Source organism: Aspergillus lucknowensis, assembly GCF_044049455.1.
Source record: "Aspergillus lucknowensis strain CBS 449.75 chromosome Unknown BJX67scaffold_2, whole genome shotgun sequence".
NCBI lineage: Eukaryota > Fungi > Ascomycota > Eurotiomycetes > Eurotiales > Aspergillaceae > Aspergillus > Aspergillus lucknowensis.
The window spans coordinates 236430-256258 of record NW_027263546.1 but is presented as its reverse complement, the minus strand read 5'-3'; the positions used below and the strand labels follow the sequence as shown (position 1 = coordinate 256258).

At 52.0% G+C, this 19829-nt stretch overlaps 7 protein-coding genes across 7 annotated transcripts; 4 read left to right on the top strand and 3 right to left on the bottom strand.

Annotated features, from left to right (window-relative positions):
* Positions 1-62: 62 nt before the first annotated feature.
* On the top strand, positions 63-2846 carry BJX67DRAFT_89240 (DUF803 domain membrane protein). Its single transcript, XM_071035597.1, has 7 exons — positions 63-594; positions 686-806; positions 896-986; positions 1042-1132; positions 1194-1354; positions 1419-1710; positions 1761-2846. The coding sequence occupies exons 1-7, from the start codon at positions 581-583 to the stop codon at positions 2224-2226; spliced, it is 1236 nt and encodes a 411-aa protein (XP_070890833.1). The 5' UTR covers positions 63-580; the 3' UTR covers positions 2227-2846.
* A 1-nt stretch (position 2847) lies between these two features.
* BJX67DRAFT_89146 (SacI domain protein) lies at positions 2848-6200 on the top strand. Its single transcript, XM_071035595.1, has 3 exons — positions 2848-3299; positions 3371-4116; positions 4169-6200. Exons 1-3 carry the CDS (start codon positions 3086-3088, stop codon positions 6071-6073), a joined length of 2865 nt encoding a protein of 954 aa, XP_070890832.1. The 5' UTR covers positions 2848-3085; the 3' UTR covers positions 6074-6200.
* A 705-nt stretch (positions 6201-6905) lies between these two features.
* On the top strand, positions 6906-9975 carry BJX67DRAFT_369382 (putative importin beta-2 subunit; the record flags this gene model as incomplete). Its single annotated transcript, XM_071030755.1, has 3 exons — positions 6906-7007; positions 7207-9813; positions 9874-9975. The coding sequence occupies 3 exons, from the start codon at positions 6906-6908 to the stop codon at positions 9973-9975; spliced, it is 2811 nt and encodes a 936-aa protein (XP_070890831.1).
* Positions 9976-10177: 202 nt separating this feature from the next.
* BJX67DRAFT_89472 (putative 26S proteasome-associated ubiquitin C-terminal hydrolase) lies at positions 10178-11768 on the bottom strand. The gene is made up of 3 exons (XM_071035600.1): positions 11531-11768; positions 11391-11485; positions 10178-11331 (listed from the first exon to the last, which is right to left on the bottom strand). Exons 1-3 carry the CDS (start codon positions 11570-11572, stop codon positions 10512-10514), a joined length of 957 nt encoding a protein of 318 aa, XP_070890830.1. The 5' UTR covers positions 11573-11768; the 3' UTR covers positions 10178-10511.
* A 1-nt stretch (position 11769) lies between these two features.
* BJX67DRAFT_89825 (uncharacterized protein) lies at positions 11770-12911 on the top strand. The gene has a single exon (XM_071035603.1). The coding sequence runs from the start codon at positions 12049-12051 to the stop codon at positions 12745-12747; it is 699 nt and encodes a 232-aa protein (XP_070890829.1). The 5' UTR covers positions 11770-12048; the 3' UTR covers positions 12748-12911.
* Positions 12911-15348, bottom strand: BJX67DRAFT_89355 (putative C6 transcription factor RosA-like). The gene is made up of 3 exons (XM_071035598.1): positions 14783-15348; positions 14433-14735; positions 12911-14383 (listed from the first exon to the last, which is right to left on the bottom strand). Exons 1-3 carry the CDS (start codon positions 14890-14892, stop codon positions 13075-13077), a joined length of 1722 nt encoding a protein of 573 aa, XP_070890828.1. The 5' UTR covers positions 14893-15348; the 3' UTR covers positions 12911-13074.
* Positions 15349-16946: 1598 nt separating this feature from the next.
* BJX67DRAFT_90001 (uncharacterized protein) lies at positions 16947-17763 on the bottom strand. Its single transcript, XM_071035604.1, has one exon. It carries the CDS (start codon positions 17526-17528, stop codon positions 17052-17054), a length of 477 nt encoding a protein of 158 aa, XP_070890827.1. The 5' UTR covers positions 17529-17763; the 3' UTR covers positions 16947-17051.
* Between the last annotated feature and the right edge of the window lie 2066 nt (positions 17764-19829).

Genomic DNA, 19829 nt, shown 5'->3' with positions numbered 1-19829 from the left:
TTCACCACACTTTTGTTCGGTCCTTGTTCACTCGTTCTCTTGTTGCTTTTTTTTTTCTGCATCGCAAATCTTTTCGCTTCGGTCGAATAGAGAAACAGCACCTGCTTTTTGATCCCCAGGAGCGACATACTTGGGATTTGCCGCCTTCGTTCGCTTCCACCACTTACGCGTCCAGATCCAGTCCCCCCCAGCTAACCCCACCGCACGAGAGCAGCAGTGGCCAGCCGCAGCCAGCCTCACAAACCGACACCAAGTCGAGATCTCTCTTTCCAAACAGCATCCGCTCCAGAGGTTGTCTTCTTCCAAGTGTACTAGTATTACCATTCCGAGGCTGCAGGTTCTTCGGCCGCTCCATTCCTTTCCAACGCCGCCCTTGTTAGATCACCCTCGCCTCCATTCCGAAAGAGCCATCTGTGTTTGTTGAGGCACCCGAGCCGCCTGGCTTGTCGCCATTAGCCTTCCACCCAACCCGTCGTTGTCCTGTGAACATTTGCGTCATTTGCGCTCCTTCCCCCGAATTACTGCTCGCATTGGAGTTCTTATGTCAGGAGGAGCAATTAGCTCCTAGAATACGTCGAAAATGATTTCAGACAAGTACGCACCAGATCGCCTCCTACCGCTCGCTCCTCCCCCAGCAGCCCTGCGATCAGGCGACCGCATTCTAACCGGACGGCTCTGTCAACAGGTATATTGGCCTCTTACTGGCCATTCTTTCTACAATGGCTATTGGTATGGCTTGGTCTCTCGGCGTTGTTTTCTGTCGCACTGAACAGTTTCTAGGCACAAGTTTTGTTATCACGAAAATGGTGCGTTTGTCCGCGAATCGCTTTTCCTTCCGTCCGCGTAACGATATCTCCCACGATGCAAAAACGGGTAACTTATATTTACCATATAGGGTCTCAATCATGCCTCGGAACGACACGGGTTTGAAGGAGAAGGTTTCTCATATCTAAAAAGCCCTACGTGGTGGGCTGGCGTCAGTATATGTACGGAAAGACCTGTTGTTTCACAACTACGGAGGGGAGGCTGACGGTACCGCAGTGGCCATAGGAGAAGCCGCCAATTTCGCCGCCTATGCATTCGCACCTGCTATATTGGTCACGCCTTTAGGTGCGCTGAGCGTCCTAATCGGGTAAGCACTTGGGTTCCCGCTACGCGCAAGGCCTGATTTGCAGCTTGCTGACCCCTTCAAGTGCCGTCCTAGGTTCCTATTTCCTCAAGGAGAGACTGGGTGTCTTAGGAAAACTGGGGTGTGCGATGTGTCTACTTGGCTCAGTGGTTATCGTCCTGCATGCGCCTCCGGACAAGCCAGTCGAGAGAATTGACGAGATTCTGCATTACGCTCTCCAACCCGGTACATCCCAAAACTTCAACATATCTCACCTAATACCCTCTAACGCTAGTATTCTCTGGCTTAGGTTTCTTGGTTTACTGTCTTGCCGTCGCAATCTTCTCAACCGTTATGATCTACCGAGTCGCCCCTGTATATGGAAAGAAAAATCCCTTAATCTTCATTTCGATTTGCTCCACCGTTGGCTCTGTTTCGGTTATGTCGGTCAAGGCCTTCGGGATTGCTCTGAAGCTCACTCTGGGGGGTAACAATCAGTTCACACACGCTTCGACATATGTTTTCTTGATCGTCACGGTTTTCTGCATTCTCACGCAGATGAATTACTTTAACAAAGCTTTGAACGAGTTCTCAACATCAATGTGGGTAAAGCTTCCCGTAAGAAGACCAATTTGGCTAACAGACTTAACAGCGTCAATCCTCTGTACTATGTCACATTTACGACTGCAACTCTATGTGCCTCCTTTATATTGTTCAAAGGATTCAACACCACCGATGCTGTCAATACGATATCGCTACTTTGCGGTTTCTTGGTTATCTTTTCTGGTGTTTATCTCCTAAATATCTCGCGACATGACCCGGACGGGCGTCTGCTGAATTCGAAGCTTGATGACGAGGGAGTACCTACAGATGGCATTGCGGGTTTCCAAACACGTCGCTCAATGCAGGCGCGCCGAAGCAATGACCCCCACCGCCGAAGCTCATCCAGCATCGCTTTCCTAAATGGAAACGGCGACCGTGAAGGCCTTATTCACTCATACGACATCGAAACTCAAAATTTCGGGCTATCAGAGTTGACCGAGGAGAGTGACGGAGAGCCTGGTCCTACTTTTCAAAGAAGCGAGGACCATCAATCGAAGAAACACGACGATCAATAGTATGACACGATTTTCACAGCTGTCCTTTGGCTGTGCCAACTTTACCCACGACAGTTGTTATGCCATTTCCTTATCCGTGTTCTTTTCTATTCTCTCTACCCGAGCCGTTCACGGCGGTTCCTGCCTTAACAAGCCAGCCCAACGGATTACACGCCATTCCGGGCATCCTGTACTTTTACGCTCTTCCAGAGACGGAAGAAGCTCCACGACCAGGATTCACCTTCCCTACCGACTAACGCCGAATATCGGATATGCGGTGGTGCGATGGTGCGTTTCGGTATGACTTTTCCCGATTGATTGAGCAAAACGCCGGCGTTCGTGCTTATTGTAAGGATTTGAATTGTATATACCTATGCATCAATGCCAATTTTGAGATAGATTCTAAGTGTTTTCTCCCTTTGCTCTCGGACTGCGTACTCCGCCATGGGTGTTCAATTTCGTAGAGCCTGCATACGATTCGGTGACGTGTGGAGAAGGAGAACTTCATCACAACGCACTCAATATTACTCCTTTGGATCTTGAGAAGCACGCGCTGTTGATACTCGAAGACACAGGAACAAGTAGCTCGTATCCTCGGCCCGTTGCCAGGATCAGCAGCCGAGTGGGGTCCATGACATGAAGTTGTGAATTCATGATCGTTCCAGGATTTTCTCGTGGCCGCTCCATCTCTCGGAGGCTCCGCAAAAGCAATGACTACGACTGCACAGGCTAAAATACTCTGGCCTCTCCGCAGTACTGGTTAGCCACTGACTGGTCTGGCGCTTCGCGAGGCTCGCCTGCGCGATTCCGGCGTTCCCCGCCTCGGCGGAATCTCCAGCAACGCAGCCCAAGTACAGGGCTCCGTTGGAATGTCGACAACATGCCTAGCCTGCCCCGGAAGGTAGTCATCTTCGCCGCGGCCGACGGACTGATCTTACAGTCTACCGGGAATGGACCGCGCTATAACGCGAACAATGAATTCCCGTCGCTTCGCATCGACTATAAAACGAACCGCATCTCGTCACTCTCGGGCCCCGCTTCCGTGTTGAGTGAAAGGAAGGAGTTTGCGGGTTTGGAGTCATACGGCCTCGTTGGTACGTTCATACTACGCTGCAGATGCTTGACTGAGCCAACAGCTTGCTAATTCATCCCACGCTCTTCGAAGGCCTGCTCTCTGTTGCGTCGCATTCGTTCCTCATTACAATTACGCAGCGTCAGCAAGTCGCTCAGATCCAAGGCAAACCGGTCTACGCCATCGGAAATGTCGCCGTTATCCCCACATCGTCCCACGCCGACGCGAACCATGCGATTACTCAGGCCAAAGAGAGCATTCTCCAAGGGGAGGAGAGCGACGACAGCGACACGGGCTCGGAAGATGCAGACGTTTCTGAGGCAGAGTCGGACGATGGAGACGCAGACGTGAATACAGCGCCTGCTTCACCGGTCCGGGGGTCTCCCCATTCCAGAACAGGGAGCATAAGCAGCAATGTCACCGAAACCATGATGGGGAAGAGGCCTCGGTTCGGACGCTTCGCTGCGAACTGGCTGTCGCGAAAGGCTATGGGATTGCCTGGCCTCGGCACCGTGGAGCTGAATGCGGACACAGTGGGTATACCTCTGGTAGAGCTCAAGGAACGCGATATCATTGCAGCTCGCTCGGAATACGCTGCTAATGACGACAAATCTATTACACCAGAGAATGATGGTGTGTCGCCGAAGGACAACGAAGTGGAGCCACCTACAATGACGAAGCCGATGGAATTACTTCCAAAGCTGCTGCGCTATACGAAACTAATCTTTTCTTCTCGCAATTTCTTTTTCTCATACGACTACGACCTAACGCGGCCTGTTAACACACAGCCGTCGGCGCCGAATGGGAATTTACCACTGCACAAAGTTGCAGATGAATTGGTAAGCAGATCTCTCCTCGATGCACTCATCTATGCTAATATTGCTGCTTCAGTTTTTTTGGAATAGAAATCTCATGACTCCTTTTGCGGAGGCGGATGCACATCATTTTGTTCTGCCACTCATACAGGGCTTCGTGGGCCAGAGTGAATTCACTGTGGCAGAAAAGCTGGGCTCTGCGTCTTCGCAGACGGAACCCTCTGAAGCACGCATACTAGACGAGGAGAAAGACGCCCAAGGCACCCAAACAGCCAGTGAGAAGCGAGGCTTCCTCCTTACTCTGGTCTCTCGACGCTCAGTTAAGCGCCCCGGGCTCCGATATCTTCGTCGCGGGGTGGACGACGACGGGAATACGGCGAACACTGTGGAAACGGAGCAGATTCTATCGGTCCCAGACTGGGAACCTTCCCGTAATGTTTACTCATACCTTCAGGTCCGTGGCTCAATCCCGCTATACTTCTCACAATCTCCGTACTCCTTCAAGCCGGTGCCTGTGCTCCATCATTCGACCGATACGAACAAATTCGCTTTCGAGCGGCACTTCCGTAACTTCAGCCGACGCTATGGAAAGATCCAATCCGTGTCTCTGGTTGATAAGCATGCTCCTGAGCTAAAGCTTGGTGAACAGTATGAAAAATATGCCCAAGGATTGAATGAGTCCGGTGGTATCGATGGCATGCCTCTTGGGTTTGAGTGGTTTGACTTTCACAACGAATGCCGTGGCATGAAGTTCGAGAACGTGAGCCGGCTTGTCGACAAGCTAGCACCGACGCTGTGCGAGTTCAAAGATACTATCGTGAATAATGGGACCGTTCTCCAGAGCCAGACGGGCGTAGTGCGTACGAACTGCATGGATTGTCTAGACCGCACAGGCGTCGCGCAGTGTGCCTTTGGGCAATGGGCCTTAGAGCGGGAACTGAAAGAGGAAGGTATCGATATTGATCTAGGCGGCGATTCCTCTACGAGATGGTTCAATATCCTGTGGGCGGATAACGGAGACGCTATCTCCAAGCAGTATTCCTCTACAGCAGCCTTGAAAGGAGATTACACCAGAACCAGGAAACGCGACTACCGCGGGGCTCTAAATGACTTCGGGTTGACCCTCTCTCGATATTACAACAACATTGTCAACGACTATTTCTCGCAGGCCTGCATCGACTATTTCCTCGGCAATGTCTCCACACAAGTATTCTCAGAATTCGCGACAGAGTTACAAACTGCGGATCCCGGCATCTCGGTTCACAAGCTCAGGCAGAATGCCATCGACACAAGTTGTCGCATTGTGATTAGCGACCAGTCTGAAGAGTTTCTAGGCGGCTGGACCATGCTAACCCCCAAACAACCAAACAGTCTCAGAACATTGCCTTTCGAGGAGTCCGTGCTGCTGCTTACAGATGCTGCTGTATATAGCTGCCGTTTTGACTGGAACACTGACAAAGTTCTCTCTTTCGAGAGGATCGATCTGCGCTCGATAACACGGATCAAATACGGCACATATATCACGTCGACACTTACAGAAGCGCAGTCAGACGAACAAAGTAACGTTGGGCTAGTGGTTGAGTTCCGCGAAGGCGACAACAACGCCCTGCGAGTCAACACGCGGTCCCTCCGGAGTGAAGTCGACCCGAAGGCGTTAGACAATCAATGGGACATGGCCTCGTGGTTTACAAGTTCCCAAAAGCAGAGGACCCGCATCCTCGCTTTTAAGGCTCTCCCCTTGTCGAATTCCGTGACCCAGACGCAGCGCCAAAAAAGCGTTACAGTGAGCGATACCGAATGGGTTAGGAATATCTGCACGGAGATTGAGCGGGCTCTCAGGGTGGGCGATGCGATGGAGACGGATGAACGCCGACCATCTGTTATCGAGTCGTCTGAGATTATCTCGTTGGCTGATGCGAAGAAACGCACAGGCTTGTTCGAGCACTTGGTACACGACATCAAGAAGATGGTCTGGGCTTAGTCTCGATCCCAATGAGATGAAGAGAGGAAATAGATGCCAAAGGCGCCCAAACAAAATCGACAAATTGCATTCGGACTTGTACATACACTTCAACGGTCTTTGAATATAACTCGATATGACTAGATCTCAAAATCTGCCAGGTGCCCAGCGCTAAAAATATATTCAATATCGCAAGGCCCCCCAAATGGGTGGGCGTTGCCCGTCCCTCGGTTTGTTACGGTACCGCTGCGTACCGTGGTGGGAGGAACTTGAAGAAATCCCGGAGTAAAGTTCTCAGAATTTGTGCTGGACCCAGGTGGTATGGGGAGAACCACTCGCTAGGAATTAAAATCATAATCTAAAGGTTAATCCCCCTCGAAAGACGAATCCCGGGGTCCTTGTAGTGTTGCCCTAGATGACCGTTCTTGTATTTTGGGACTGGTAACGATCTGACGTCCATCTCTTTGGATTTTCTTCTTTCCCCTTGTCACCAGACGGGGCGGTTGCTGGTTTTTCTCAACTCTTGTCCGCTGGGACCGTCCTCTTGATCTGTTCATTTTCCTTATCCTTCTATAATTATATAACCCTTTGTAATCAGGGGGGTAGCAACGCAGAACGGTAATAATAGTCGACTGTTGGTTCTGGGGAAAGGGTTGGAGCCAGTTCCCACTCAAAGACCACAGCGGGGTTTCTGCGCCGACACAATTGAACTCCGCCGTCCACCACCACTTCTGCCATCTCTCGCGAGCTCTCCCCTCCCGTCCCCTTTTCCGCCCTATTTTCGTATCTCTCCCCGCTCCTGGGATTCAATTGTCGTCGACTGGATCCTACGCTTTTTACTTATAATCTTATAATGGAGTGGCAACCTCAGGAGGAGCCACTGGGGCAGCTGGCCTACTGCCTCAGGGATTCTTTGGATTCCAACAACAACGCCGTCCGCGGGCAGGCCGAACAGGTATGTTGCGCATTCGGATTATAATTGTGTCTCTTCGCTTCCTTCGCATCTCTTTTCCGCCGACTTTTTCGAACTTGATGTCCCTTTTGTCTGTCAAAAAGTCCGCCCTGGTTTGCGATCGTGCAATCTCCCCCAGTTGCGCCTCAAGAAATTTTCTTCGGCAGAATGACTGACGTGAGCGCACCGTCCACCCTGATAGATGCTAGTACAAGCAACATCATCCCCAGATTATGTCAACTATATCACCTATCTGTTCTGCACTCCGCAAAAACCTTCGATCTTGAATATGGAGCAGTCAGAATACGACGTGGTTCGCGTCGCCGCCGGATTGAACCTCAAGATGAAGATCCACGTTGCATACAATACCATACCCCAAGAATCACTCGTCTATATACGATCAGCTACACTGATCGGACTCCGTGATGAACACCCGCAAGTGCGGAATTCGGCTGGAAGCGTGATAACAGAGTTGATCTCAATGGCGGGGTTGTTGGCGTGGCCTGAGGTGCTCCATGAGCTGTTGACGCTCGTCGAGAACCCGTCCGGAGATGTCGCTGGTTCGACGCGGGAAGCCGCCATGTCGGCTCTGTGCAAGGTCTGCGAGGATAACCGCAAGATCCTCCAGCGGGAGTATGGCGGGCAGTGCCCCTTGGATGTGATCATCCCGAAGCTTTTGGCATTTAGCTCCAGCGAAAGCTCCCGGATTCGAGAGACGGCACTGAAATCTATCCTCGTTTTCCTTCCTCACAGACCGAAAGTTCTGATCAGCTCGATGGATGTGTTTTTGTCGCATTTGTTTCAGCTGGCCAACGACGCTACCATAGAAGTACAACGTACTGTGTGTCAGGCCTTTGCACAGCTCGTGGACTTTGCTCCCGAGAAACTCATTCCACATATGGATGGATTGGTCAACTACATCATCATGCAACAGCAGAGCCAGATCGACCCGGAGCTAAATCTAGATGCCGCGGAGTTTTGGCTAGTTGCGGGTGAACAAGCGGCATTGCAACAAGCCTTAGCTCAACACATGCCAAAAATTGTGCCTGTTTTGCTGCAGAGTATGGTGTATGACGAGGAGGAGGCAATCCGCTTAGCAGGAGAAGGTGATGACGCTGATGTGGAAGATCGGGAGGAAGATCTCAAACCGCAGTTTGCAAGGTCGAAAGCTGGTCGGTTAGATACCCCTAAAATTGCGAATCAGCAGAACGGCAGCACACCCGCACCGAAAGACGATGACGAGCTGAGCGAAGGAGAGATCGAAGATTCTGAATTTGGGGACGATCCGGAGGATGAATGGACGCTCCGCAAGTGCTCCGCCGCGGCGCTAGACGTCTTCTCGAATGTCTACCACGAACCTATTTTTGGGATTATACTACCTTACCTCAAGGAGACTCTCCGCCACGAACAGTGGGTACAGCGCGAAGCCGCCGTCTTGACCCTTGGTGCGGTCGCGGATGGCTGTATGGACGCGGTCACCCCCCATCTTCCTGAGCTTGTGCCGTACCTCATTTCGCTGCTAAACGACCCGCAACCTGTGGTCCGACAGATCACCTGTTGGTGCCTTGGCCGTTACTCCGAGTGGGCTTCACACATTCCCGATCCAGCGAAGCGTGCCAGCTTCTTCGAACCCATGATGGAGGGTATCCTGCGCCGAATGCTCGATGGAAATAAGAAGGTCCAAGAAGCAGCCGCCTCCGCGTTTGCCAGCCTTGAAGAGAAGTCAGATGAAAATTTGATTCCGTACTGTGAGCCAATTCTGCGACAGTTCGTGCTGTGCTTTGGAAAATACAAGGACCGGAACATGTACATCCTCTACGACTGCGTGCAGACCCTAGCGGAGTGCGTAATGGGCGAGTTGGCGAAGCCTCAGCTTGTTGATATCCTCATGCCCGCTCTTATCGATCGCTACAACAAGGTCTCTGACCAATCTCGAGAGCTCTTCCCGCTGCTAGAGTGCCTGGGATATGTGGCTGCGGCATACGGTGACACTTTCGCTCCATTTGCGCCTCCTCTCTTCCAGCGATGCACCAAGATTGTGTACGAGAATCTGCAGGAGTACATGGCCTCCGTTAACAACCAGGGAATCGAAGAGCCTGACAAGGACTTTTTGGTAACAAGCTTGGACTTGTTGAGCGCGATCATTCAGGCCATCGATCCGCGCAAGAGTGGTGAGCTAGTCGCTAACTCGCAGCCGCGCTTCTTCGACTTGCTCTGCTTCTGTATGGAGGACCCCAACTATGAGGTGCGGCAGTCGTCCTATGCCCTCCTGGGCGATTGTGCCATCAGCATTTTCCCGCAACTGGAGCCGTTCATCAACAACATCATGCCAATACTGATCAAACAGCTGGACCTGGACCTGATTCGTGACGACGACCGCCACACGGGCTTTAGCGTGCTGAACAATGCGTGCTGGTCATGCGGAGAGATCGCCGTCAACGAAAAGGCGGCGCTTTCCCCGTACGTAGAAAAGCTCTACCACGGACTGCTGGCCATCATCAACAACGAGGAGATCATCGACTCCGTCAACGAGAACGCTGCCATGGCCCTCGGCCGGCTAGGTATCTGCTGCTCAGACGAGCTCGCCCCGCGTCTGGCGGAGTATGCAGGTGTCTTCTTCAACTCGATGAGCCGAATCGACTTCACGCGGGAAAAGGCATCCGCCTTCCTCGGGTTCAACCAGGTGGTGATGAAGAATCCAGCCGCCATGGAGTCCTCCCTTGGAGACTACTTCCAGGCCATCGCCGCTTTCCCGACCAAGTCCCTCCACCAAGAAGAATATCACGACATCCAAAGTTCATTTCAACAGGTACGCCGCCCCTGCCACGATCCATCCTAACATCAGGTACGCAATAGCTAACGTGAACAGGTCCTGCAAGGTTACAAAAGTATGATACCCGATTTCGATTCCTTCATGTCCCAGCTTTCCCCGCCTGTTGCGCAGAAGCTCCGCTCTGTATATCAGATTTAGATTCTCATGAGCATTTCCCGTGGGTTAATGGCGAAGGGCGTATAAAAATTTCCACCATTTTATGTTTTTGTTTTTTCTTCTTGCCAAATTTTTTTTTCTCAGCTATTTCATTCGCGTCTTTGATCATTTATGAGTACCTTATTGATTAATGGCATTGCGGTCCGGTCTGGGTGCATCGAGGCTTTTGCCGCCTGAATCTGTATGCAGCCTTTCGTTTCGTTGGCTTCATCAAGACAGGGAGAAGAGATGGAGATCATGGGATGGCAAGAAACATGGGATTATGAGAGATGCGTAATGGCCGGCTTATGATGATGATTTTCCCCGTTATTTGTATACCAGTTAGGTTCACTAGATAGACTAGGTAGCATTTAGGTAGATTCTTGACGGCAGATTTTTGTGGTATCTTGCGTTGTCTTGACGGTTATCTGAGAAGTCATGTCATGAGAAACGGAAGTCATGAGAGTGTTCATAATCGTCGACTGCGGACGCAGACTTCTGGATATATAATACACCTGTCTCCTGGTCACTCTTGAAGATCAACGCCTCAACCTCCTCGCTGTTTCCCCCTCAGCCTTCTTCACCCACTCGTCAACACCACCCTCCCTCTCCTTGATACCCGTCACCCCTTTCAGAACCTCCCCAATAAACCCAACAAAATTCGACCTGCGCAGCGAATTCTCCCACGCCCACGCCGCCCTCTTCCTCTCCTCCGTCCGCAAAGCCTCCACATCCCCGACCTCCTGCGCCCGAATCCTCAAGTCCCGCACAACAGCCATCAGATTGAACCTCGTCTCGGTCTCCGGGTACCGCGCGATCCGCCGCTGCAGGACCTCAATGACCTTTTCGGGGAAGGACTCCGTGGTACATGCGCCGTGCGAGATCGGATTCGCCTGCAGGCCGTCAAGTTCGTACAGCGTCCCGTTTACGGGCGTGTACGCGATGAAGTGGTACACGTCGCCTTCTTCGTCTTCGGGTTGCGGACGGCTCGTCTCGTCGACGAAGGGGGAGGCTCGCGCGAATGCATTGTGTGCTGTGCGGATTGCTTCGGAGTTTGAGAGGGCTTCGCCGCGGAGGTCGGAGGGAAAGCCTGTTGTGAAGTCCTTGAAGGAGGAGAGTTCAGCGCCGAGGGTGATGGGGGTGTTGTTGTTTTCTGCGGTGGGGTGGTCGTGGTTTAGGAGGATGGAGAGGATGGCTTGTGTCCCGCAGGCATTTTGGATTGTTTGGTTTGCGAAGAAGAAGGATTCGGGGAGGGTGGTTGGGTCCGCGGGCGTGCCGTCTTGGGAATTTGCTGTTGTTGTTGACGATGAGGGTTGTGGGCGGAGGTATTTGAAGAGGAAGATTACGCCGTAGACTGTTCTATCCGTTTATTAGTTTTTTAGGGGGGATTGGCTTTGGAGTTCCGTTTGGAGGAGTACCCGAGTGAGCGGATCGTGTCTGGATCGAGCGAGATCAGCTCTTCGAATTGGATTCCCTGGACGCCGAGGTTCTCGACGAGAGATGTGAAGACGCCCTGCTCCGTTAGCTTTTCCCTTCGTCGAGCGGACCGGCTACGTACCTCATCGGACTCAATGGTGCTCCAGCCACCAGCGTCAGCCATCTCAACCGTCGGTAAAGAGAGTTGCGAAGCTCAACTTGCTGACTATCGCGAGCTGTCAGTTTCGGCAAGCTCAGTGACGACGGAGCCCCTGCAGAGAACGACAGGCATTTGATGTGTTTGCCTCGTGAGCAAATAGTACAAATGATGCAAATATGCAAACAACCATCGCCTAACCCACCTAGGCTAACCTCTCGCCATTTTTGCAGCGAGTTCCGCACTAGCCTTAAACGGCCTAGTTCAAGGTAATGGTTTCTAAAAAAGGAATTATAGGGTCCATACCGAATACGAGCATTCCGTTCAAGGAGGTAAAAAGTATGAGGCCCACTCGATCGTCAACCCCAGCCTTTTCCTCACTGAACCAAGCTGAGCTGAACCGAGGAATGAAATAATCGGTGCTGCTGATTCGATTTCCACTCCAGGTTGACTTTGACTTCAAGGATGGGGCTGACTCAACCGAGGTTGGGAGAGATGTGGATATGGAGCTCAAGGTTTTGTCGATTCTCGGGTCTTCGAAGGGGCTGAGGAAAGTGAGTCGAATGGCGAGTCACTTTCATTGTCCTTGGCACCTTGAGACCTGCAACCTGAATTGCAGACCCAGGATCTCCAGCGAAGAATGGTCAGGAGATGATGCTGGAACGAGGGTGACCTGGATCAAGAACCACGCGGATGGTACTTCCTGCTTCGATACTTATCCCCACGTTTCAAGAATCTCACACCCTTGCATGGATCTGCCGCCGGCCATTCAATCATGGGGGACCCAGCTGTCGCTCCCGGTGATGGTTGGGGCCACCCTGCCACCCTTGCTGGAAACACAAACTCGGGGCCTTTCTGCAGCCTGTGGGAGGCTGGCTCCGAGGCCATCCAAAGCAGGGTCCCTCACTCGCCACACTTGCAATGCGATGGGGGTGGAGATCCATGCTCGAGGGCTCGTGTTGCGGAATCCCCAAATCCCTCCCAAGCTGCAAAGTCGCGCGATGATCGAAATTAAGCTCGTTTCAAGCCAATGGTGGGATGTCGTGCTGTCGATCCGCCAGCTGGGCTCGTCAGCTATTTATAACTTTAACGTTTGGTTGGATGACTCTTCTCGCTGTTCACCTCGCCTCCATTGTTTCGATTTTTCCAAGACCAAGTCTGAGAGAAGAAAGTTGTCGGAAGAGGAGGATTTTCATTTGTGAGATTCCATGAGTATCGAGACATGCAAATCATTTTCGCATTCCAACGCCAAGTTAGAGAGGGTATATATCGCACTGCACATTTGCCTTCCTGCCCGGTCTGGTTGTGCCAGATTCATCTGAGAAGATAGATATTCCAAAAATAAAAAAAAGATATGACCCATTCCAGGGTAAGAAGATAATACACATGCCCATCCAAAATGAGGAGAATCAATCCCATCCTTTCTATCGCCGTATAACCAATGCAATTCATTCCCAGGTCAACCTGGATGCAAAAAAAAGGGAAAAACAAGGGAAAAAAAAGCGTGAATAGAGAAATGAAGAGAAGACTTAGGTGCAAATGCTCCAAGAGTCGGGCGTGTTGTACTCGCCAACAACCGAAGGGTGTTCCTCGTAGAGTTCCAACGGATGCAATCCAAGGCCCCCGTCGACGCGAGGAACACCCCCACACACTATATCTTCGAGATATGATGGTGGATATGGTGAGGACTGTTGAAGAGAGGTCGGATGGGCGCAGTCGGATGGGCTTTCGCGAGGATCCGAAAGGAGTCGGGGCGAGGGGTAGAGGCTGTGTGGGGCTGACGCCGTCACATACGGCGCGGAAACTTCAAAAGGCGAGCTCGCAATCGTCACCGCTGGGGGAGACTGGAGGGGAGGTGTATATGGGGTATATGGAGCGGAGGTCGAAGACGGGGAAGCCGACGACGCTAGACGGTAGTCGTGGATGGCTTGAAAGGGACTCGTTGGTGGCGGGGAATAGTATTCGACAGATGTCCGTGGAGACCAATGTAGACGAGCTCGATATTTAGCGGCAAGATGTCGTGGGAGGTCCATGAGGGACATAGCGAGCTGTACATCAGGGTTGTAAGGAGTTGCCGCGTTTCGAGAATAGATAGTGCGGTAAATTTCTTCGATGGGTCCCACGGACAGAGGCCCCAGGTATGCGCCTCCAAGGTCCGGGAAAAGGGTATCCAAGGCTACTCCAACACCAAAGAACTGCGCCAGAATCGCCAGGGCGCCGGTATCCCCATCGCCTCCTCGCAGCATAGCAGGAGGAAGCCAGAAGAGCCACTGTCGAAGTGGTTGAACACGCTCGAAGGCCTGCTCTGCAGTAAGGGAAAGAATATCGCGCTGAAAATGTCGTACAAACTCGAGCAGCTCTCCGACTCGGCGGTAGTGCTCGTGATTGTGGGCAACTCGCTTCTGGACGCTTTGGAGGGTGATGATAGTGTGGTCAAGGCTAGCAAGGTCTTCATCCTGGAACCGATAGCCAGAGATAACGGGTGAATTTGCGTTTGCCATGTACCGTTGGTTATCCAGGAACAAAGCAAGCTCGGACTCTTGCTTCCAAACTTGCGGCATCGAGTCCAACACAGATGTAACTCCTTGTTGCAAAGATGCCCAGCTTGGCCATTCGCTGTCCTGCCATGACAGCAGAATCGAGGCAGCAAGAATACCGTCACAGTTTTCTCTAGAGAAAGCGCCAATCGCCTTCTGCAGACCCTGGATGGCAGTACCACGGTGGTGGAATGCTAGCTGTTTGGTTTCCTGATTTCGGGTAATCCAGGCAAGGTGGGCCGCGGATAGAGTCAGGATCGAGCTCATGACAAAGTCATGAGAGATGGCAATGGAAAGGAAGCTAGAGAATATGAGCAAATTTCGCCTCTTTCACAGTGTCTGGTACTTACAGGGGCATCTTCTGGGCCCAGATGGTGCAGTTGCTAAGTCCACGCCTGTGAAGGTCGATGGATAGGCCGATGATGTGGTGGATGAGACGGAGATCGGTTCGTGATAGCTTGCCCCAGCAGTTGCGGGGGAAGTGCATCAGCTCAGGATACGGAGGGAGTCCGGTGAGGTGCCAGTTCTTGATCTCCATTTCGATCTCCGCAGACATCAGAAGGTCTGGCACCTTGCGAATGGAGGTCGACTCGTCGTGAACGGTAGCAACGTCCATGTAGTCACATCGACAGTTATGCTTGGTACAGTTGCCGCTGATCGACTTAGCCAGAGGTCTCAAGTGAAAGTCGAGAGGGCATACCATTGTGGGAAGGTCTCATCGCAACGAATATGGCGTCTTTTACAAGTCCTGCAGCCAAACCGAGACTTGGTGTGGCTCTTGCGAGGGGGACCACCACCAGGACCAGCCATTGTTGAGATATTGGAAGACGAGGAAGGAGTGGAAGAAAAGAATAGATGGATGGGTGGTATGGGCTGAAGGAAAGGACAGGGTAGAAGTCAACTACCCACGAAAGTTGAAGAAGAGAGGCTCAAAATACAGTGCCGATGTGCGTTTTCAGTGTGAGGGCGGGAAGAGGAGATCCGGGAGAATGAAGAGGATATTTAACAGATCATCAACTCGAAGGAGGGGGGGAAGAAAGTCCAAGAGAGGAGCAGGAATGCAGTCTCCAAAAATAACCCACGAGCCGCAGGCCCCAGGCAGAGAGATGAACGAGGAGAAGGGAGGGTTGGAGGAATCAAGATGAAGCAAGTGGTTGAGAGATGCACGTGGAAATACGAGAAAACGGCAGCCAGCAGTTATTTTTATAGGAACGTGAGGAGGACACAAGAGCACAGAGTATGAGAGGAAGCAGAGGGTGCTGCTAAATTATAAAGGCTCGAGGCCATTGGAAAGCGGTCCAGACAAGGAAAAGAATGATAATAATAATAATCAATGCGAAAGAGAAAAAGGTTATTCAATTTAGGGGGTTTTGGTTGGAGTGGAGGGGGGACTGATCGAAACCCCAAAAGGGTAAGTAAGGTTTTCAAAAAAAAAAGAGGAAAAATTACTCAAAAAAAAATAATTAAATAAAATAAAAGAGGAATTATAACGAGAATCACTTTGATGAAATCATCCTGGGAACCCAAAGGGAAAAAGCAAACTAAGAAGCTAGTTGGATGTCTTTCTGGAGACATTGGAGAAGAAATGGGGAGACGCCCCAGAAACGCCCAGCCAGTAGCTGATCGACTGGGAAAGGTTGGGACCTTGGGTGGTGACTCTTGACAGCGGACCCAGAGTGCATCACCCAAGAGCGAGAACGAGCCTGAGAAATGCGAGAGGAGCGTCTTCTTGTTCAGCCCTCAACCTTGGCCTTGGAGCCTGGAGTCTGGGAGGGGGAACTGCTGAGAGTGCTCGAAAAAACGATTGGCATCCCCTCCCGACCTGAAGGATTGAATCGGCAAGTCGCTCATGGATGTATTCTTAGCGTGGGTCGGATGAACTGAGTGCAGGAGAAACGTGGTCGAGGAGGATGAGGATTTTGAGCCTCTTTCACCCCAGATTCTTGTTTATTTGCGAGTTATTTCGGAATATTCGCGACTCGGATAGCCTCGACAGGGGCCACTTGAGACAGCGGGTTCTTCTGAACAGTGATTGGCATGGCCCTTCCGTTGGGTCTGTCACAAAACGTTATCTCGTTCCGCCCGAGTGGGACGCTGCCCGTAGAATCCGTTTTCGCCCCGATTCGATGCATCCGAGTTGCACCCCTTTTCTGACTCTCGAACGAGATCAAGACCAGAAAAAGAAAGAAGGGCGGAACAGAAATTATTGAAATCGCACTGGCAGTCTCTTTCTCCTGTTCGACCGTGGTCTCACAGCTGCTCTCAGTCCAGAAGGAGCCAGCGACAATCATCGATGGTTGAGTCTGTCAATCAAAGCCTGGGTCTGCCTGCTCCAACTAGCCCATAGTCTAACCCAGAGAGGTATGATACCTCGACCCAATGATTGCAACGGATGCCCTCGATGGATCAAGATCCATCTCAATCTGCCCTGTGATTTCTTCCCATCCAGGGTCCACGGGCGCGGGAAAATTGAAATCCTCAACCACCGTCCAGACATGGGCCAGCCAAAACTTCAGCACAACCACCGTCGGGATCAAGTGATGCTCGCTCTGGACGGAATCGGAAATTGGCACAGAGGCAAACCCAAGAGAAAAAGAAACGATCTGTCGCCGAGTGGTGGGGAGAAATCGCAAGTTCTCCATACCAAGCCAAGCGGCGTCCCCTCTCTATCTCGTGGTTCCTCACAACTGGGTCGGGCACGCGGTGCAAGGCGTCTTCCCCCCAGGCTCCCAGTTGCAAACGTGGTTGGAGGCAGATGAGTTCTGATTGCCTCTCCCCAGTCAACCTCATTCTGCGTGTCCTCAGTTTTCTGCCTCGGGCGTCGTGCTCCTCAAGGTTGAGTCAAAGCTCAAGAACAGCCCGTCACCAGCTTGTCGCCTAACGTCTATTTTACCTAAAAGGGATGCCTCATGTCCGTCGTTTTGTCAGAACAAGCTAGACCCTGTCAATCCTCCAATTCAGGTTACCATTCAAGATTGTCGGTGATAAACCAAGGTCTTGCCTTTTTCGTCAAATTGATCGCTCGTTCCAACCAAGGATTTTCCAGACGATGATCTTGAGAACAAGGAAGCTTTTTGATTGACGCGGCGGGAGGGCGTGTCAATTGAAGGGCGGACATTGGAAGAGACAATAATCTCAATGTTGACACATCGATCTGGCACTTCAAATTCTTGCGCGACCAGAAGGAACGAAGCTGTTGTCACTGTCCTGAGACTACTTGGTGAGGCAGACAGTGCCTGGTGCATCTGGACTCTGTGTGCAACAAAGAGTCCAAAACAGCAATAATACCGTCCCAGAAACACCAGAGAAGGCCTTCGGAACAAGAGAAATGGCACTAAGTCACTGCTGTGGAGACCCTCATGGCGGTGGAACAACTTTAAAGGCTCGAGCGCATCGATGGAACCCCTTGCCCTGCAGATTATTCTCCTCGTCGTCTCCCACACCATGACCGTCCACTCCAGGCACCGTTTTTACCCGAATCTGCGGAGGAATCCCACGGAAATCACCCCTCCGACACATCTGGGGAGAGACCAAGCTGACTTCGGAGAGCCAGACCACCATAGATTTTGAAAGTCAGGAGGTGCTCCGACAAGGAAGCCCGAAAGGCTTCATCTGCAAGCGCTGATTGGCATATTTAGTCTCAGGGCTGCTGTGTTGGTCGTTTTGCATGTCCCAAGCTGCAGCAACAAAAATGCATTTCGGGCTGAAGATGCTTGCGCATCTCTCATGCAGGATGGGTTTCCCTTGGCAAGCCATGACCTTCTCCATGGCAAGCAATTTCTCTGGCGTGTCAAGCACGTCCCGAAGATTACTCATGTTTTTTCTTGGCGTATTATTGCGTGGTCCCATTTGGGTTTAGTTAGACATTGGAAACGGTTGAGATTGGATCTAAACCACGCGCTAAAAGCGCAAGTGCGATGCTATTTTTTCACTTCATCGTTTGCACACTGACAGTCGCGTCAATCTTGGGCGGGCTTGAACCTTCAGCCGAGCCAGCCGATGGTGGGAGCGTGTCAAAGTCCGCCTCCCGACCGGCGACGATGCTTTTGCGGCTGAGGGATGAGCCTGACGAGGCGGGGCTGAAAGAGCCCCTTCGTCAGGGTTGGTCCACATGGGAAGCGGAATGCAGACAGGTTGGACAGGTTGGCATCTCTGGCGCTTCTGTGTGGAGGGTCCTGGGAGCAACAGACCAGTCGCGTCAAGAGAAAGCGACAAGGACTTGCTCTGTTCAGCCGCATCGGAGGGCGAGGGAGACGAAAATGCGGTCTGCTCGTCGAGAAGTCAATGCTTCGGGAGCAGAACATCAGTCATCAACCTTTCAGGAATGTGTGAAGCAGTCTCTTGTTCACCCAACCCATGTTAGCTTCGGGAAATAATTTGATCAGAATGGGAAGCTGAGGGGTTCCCCTTGACGGAAGTCTCTCGACACCGGCCAGCGGAAAAGTAAATTCGGGGGAAGGAGAAAAAGTAAAAATAAGAAAAGTCGAGGACAAGCTCTTGTGCAACATCGATTTGGGGATGAATCATTGTGCCAAGATGAGCAAGGAAACCACCACGAGAGACCATCAAGAAGACCAGTCAATTCTCGCGCCTTCTGCTCCCTTCTCAAGCCAAAGCAGGCGTATTCGGAGCTGCGGGCCGGCTCCATCATGGGTGAAGCAATGTCCAACTGCAACTCTTGTGTCAAGTCAGGGGAACGAGTGAAGCCTTGCTTGCTCGAGTTCGTGGCGCAATCTGCAAGGTTGATTACTTTGATAGGCTTGGCTCTCACAACAGGCACAGCTCGAAAGTCGAGACGCGATCCTGATAGTGAGGTATCATTGAGATCATCTCGCTGGGGGTTTCCCCATCGGTGAAAAGAAGAGGAGCTGCATGCATCGAGTTGCACAACAGGGCTCCTGCCACGTTTTCCGGGGGCCAGGCTTGCGAAGAAGAGGGGACGGAATGAATGGGAGGGAGGGGGAGCGATGGGCAAAGACCCCATGTGACCAGCGACTCGATCCTTGCACAGAGGATCGGGGTCGGAGAGAACACCTTTCCGTCGGGGAAAAAGTTGGCAGGTGCCCAGTGTTCCACTCGTTCTCCCCTCGACGTCGCTCGTTCTGTTTCTTCGTTTCTTCGCTTCCCCTCCGCCAAAGCAGGGCTCCGGCTTTCTCAAGCGAGAACTTCCACGACACCCTTTGAACCCTGGTCGAGTCCAGGGTAGCCCCCGCTAACCACACTTGGGTCGGCGGAGGTTTCCGACCATTTGTACCAATAGGCACTCACGAGCCATTCTCCGCATTTGATCAGCGCTGGCCACTCACGGCGGAGTATTTATTCCACCGGAAATCATGGCCCCGGCGACCAATGGGAAAGCTACCCCCCCTTCCAAATTCGGCTGGCTCTTCAGTGCCGTTCTCATGCAGCTCAGACCATGGAAAGGAACAGGTTTCCACTTTCCACCTCGCGAGATGTATCCTTATATGGCTAGGCTGATGTTGATCACCGCTTGTTGGGACTGTCAACTCTCACGTTGTTTGGGTCCGTTGCAACTTTATTTCCCTCGCTTGTCTGAGGGAATGGCCTGTGTTCTCCGGCGTGGTCGCTGGGCACCAGCCACGCCCTCCATTCGCTGTGCAGGCCGAATTGTGATTGATAAGCATCCTTCCCAATCTTCAGTCGCACACACGCCACAGGGCCAGTTGCATCAACTTCGCAGCATCCTCCACAGATGAGCAGCCGTTTCACCATGTGGGTTTCATTTT

What these genes read in the sequence shown, in the direction of transcription:
- BJX67DRAFT_89240 (XM_071035597.1), top strand. An exon ending in GTGGGCTGGCGTCAGTATAT is followed by an intron (nt 987 to 1,041) that starts GTACGGAAAGAC and finishes ACGGTACCGCAG; the next exon opens with TGGCCATAGGAGAAGCCGCC. An exon ending in AACGAGTTCTCAACATCAAT is followed by an intron (nt 1,711 to 1,760) that starts GTGGGTAAAGCT and finishes CAGACTTAACAG; the next exon opens with CGTCAATCCTCTGTACTATG.
- BJX67DRAFT_89146 (XM_071035595.1), top strand. Translation starts at nt 3,086, where the DNA reads ATGCCTAGCCTGCCCCGGAAGGTAGTCATCTTCGCCGCGGCCGACGGA. An exon ending in GGAGTCATACGGCCTCGTTG is followed by an intron (nt 3,300 to 3,370) that starts GTACGTTCATAC and finishes CGCTCTTCGAAG; the next exon opens with GCCTGCTCTCTGTTGCGTCG. An exon ending in ACAAAGTTGCAGATGAATTG is followed by an intron (nt 4,117 to 4,168) that starts GTAAGCAGATCT and finishes TTGCTGCTTCAG; the next exon opens with TTTTTTTGGAATAGAAATCT.
- BJX67DRAFT_89472 (XM_071035600.1), bottom strand. Translation starts at nt 11,572, where the DNA reads ATGGCTGACGCTGGTGGCTGGAGCACCATTGAGTCCGATGAG. An exon ending in GCACCATTGAGTCCGATGAG is followed by an intron (nt 11,486 to 11,530) that starts GTACGTAGCCGG and finishes CTAACGGAGCAG; the next exon opens with GGCGTCTTCACATCTCTCGT. An exon ending in GACACGATCCGCTCACTCGG is followed by an intron (nt 11,332 to 11,390) that starts GTACTCCTCCAA and finishes ATAAACGGATAG; the next exon opens with AACAGTCTACGGCGTAATCT.
- BJX67DRAFT_89825 (XM_071035603.1), top strand. Translation starts at nt 12,049, where the DNA reads ATGGAGCTCAAGGTTTTGTCGATTCTCGGGTCTTCGAAGGGGCTGAGG.
- BJX67DRAFT_89355 (XM_071035598.1), bottom strand. Translation starts at nt 14,892, where the DNA reads ATGGCTGGTCCTGGTGGTGGTCCCCCTCGCAAGAGCCACACCAAGTCT. An exon ending in GATGAGACCTTCCCACAATG is followed by an intron (nt 14,736 to 14,782) that starts GTATGCCCTCTC and finishes TAAGTCGATCAG; the next exon opens with CGGCAACTGTACCAAGCATA. An exon ending in TGGGCCCAGAAGATGCCCCT is followed by an intron (nt 14,384 to 14,432) that starts GTAAGTACCAGA and finishes CATATTCTCTAG; the next exon opens with CTTCCTTTCCATTGCCATCT.
- BJX67DRAFT_90001 (XM_071035604.1), bottom strand. Translation starts at nt 17,528, where the DNA reads ATGGTGTGGGAGACGACGAGGAGAATAATCTGCAGGGCAAGGGGTTCC.